This window comes from Penaeus monodon, chromosome 30, assembly GCF_015228065.2.
Source record: "Penaeus monodon isolate SGIC_2016 chromosome 30, NSTDA_Pmon_1, whole genome shotgun sequence".
Taxonomy (NCBI): domain Eukaryota; kingdom Metazoa; phylum Arthropoda; class Malacostraca; order Decapoda; family Penaeidae; genus Penaeus; species Penaeus monodon.
The window spans coordinates 19615660-19616415 of record NC_051415.1 but is presented as its reverse complement, the minus strand read 5'-3'; the positions used below and the strand labels follow the sequence as shown (position 1 = coordinate 19616415).

At 41.7% G+C, this 756-nt stretch overlaps 1 protein-coding gene across 1 annotated transcript in view; it reads right to left on the bottom strand.

Annotated features, from left to right (window-relative positions):
• Positions 1-67: 67 nt before the first annotated feature.
• The window catches only part of LOC119592613 (RNA-binding protein 26-like), a gene marked incomplete at its 3' end in the record, with an annotated part of 5583 nt that continues 4894 nt past the window's right edge, over positions 68-756 (bottom strand). Inside the window, 3 exon segments of the mRNA XM_037941497.1 lie at positions 68-232; positions 344-555; positions 664-756. Of these exon segments, the coding sequence (XP_037797425.1) occupies positions 68-232; positions 344-555; positions 664-756 (470 nt within the window).

Sequence of the window (756 nt, the reverse complement as noted above, 5' to 3'; positions counted from 1 at the left end):
TCACACAAATCAAGAATATTCACACATACATCAAGACAAAGAGAAAAATGACATGACAGTCACCTACCATCATAATCACGACATCTCTGTTTCTTGCCCGCTGGTGGTGGTGCCACAAAATCTGTATGCTTGACAGCAATAACACTCTGGATAACTGAACTTGGATCACTCCTTGGCTCTGGCCTCACCTCAGCAACAGGCGAGGTTCCATGAGGACTTTCTCTTTTTTCATCTGTAAATACAATAACACCAAAATCCACTATAAGTACATGAAAAAATTATCAACAAGACCTAAATGATTTGAATTCACTAAATGTTAAATAAGTAAACTCTCATTCCATACCTCTAGGCAATGATTTTGATTTCCTTGGGGGTGTTGGTGACCGTGGGGTTGGAGGTGGTGATCTCCCTCGGCCTGATGTCCTGTTGTTTCTCGGACTGATAGAGCGCGACCTGTTTCTAGACCTTGATCTTCTCTCTCTTGACCTGGAGCGTCGTGGACTTCTTGACCGTCTTGGACTTCGGGTTCGGGAGCGTGTTCTTGACCTACGATATCTGTTTGTAAAGATAATCCTATCATTCAGCAAGCCCGAGTGATTATAATAAATTATTAAAGCAATATATAATCATATATGGCTACTACATAAAAAATAGTAGTATTACCTTTTGGTTGGTGGTGATCTCCTTCTCCTGTCCTCGTATTTACTACGTCCAGAACGACCTCTTGAACGTGATCTCCTTGACCTGTCTCTACTC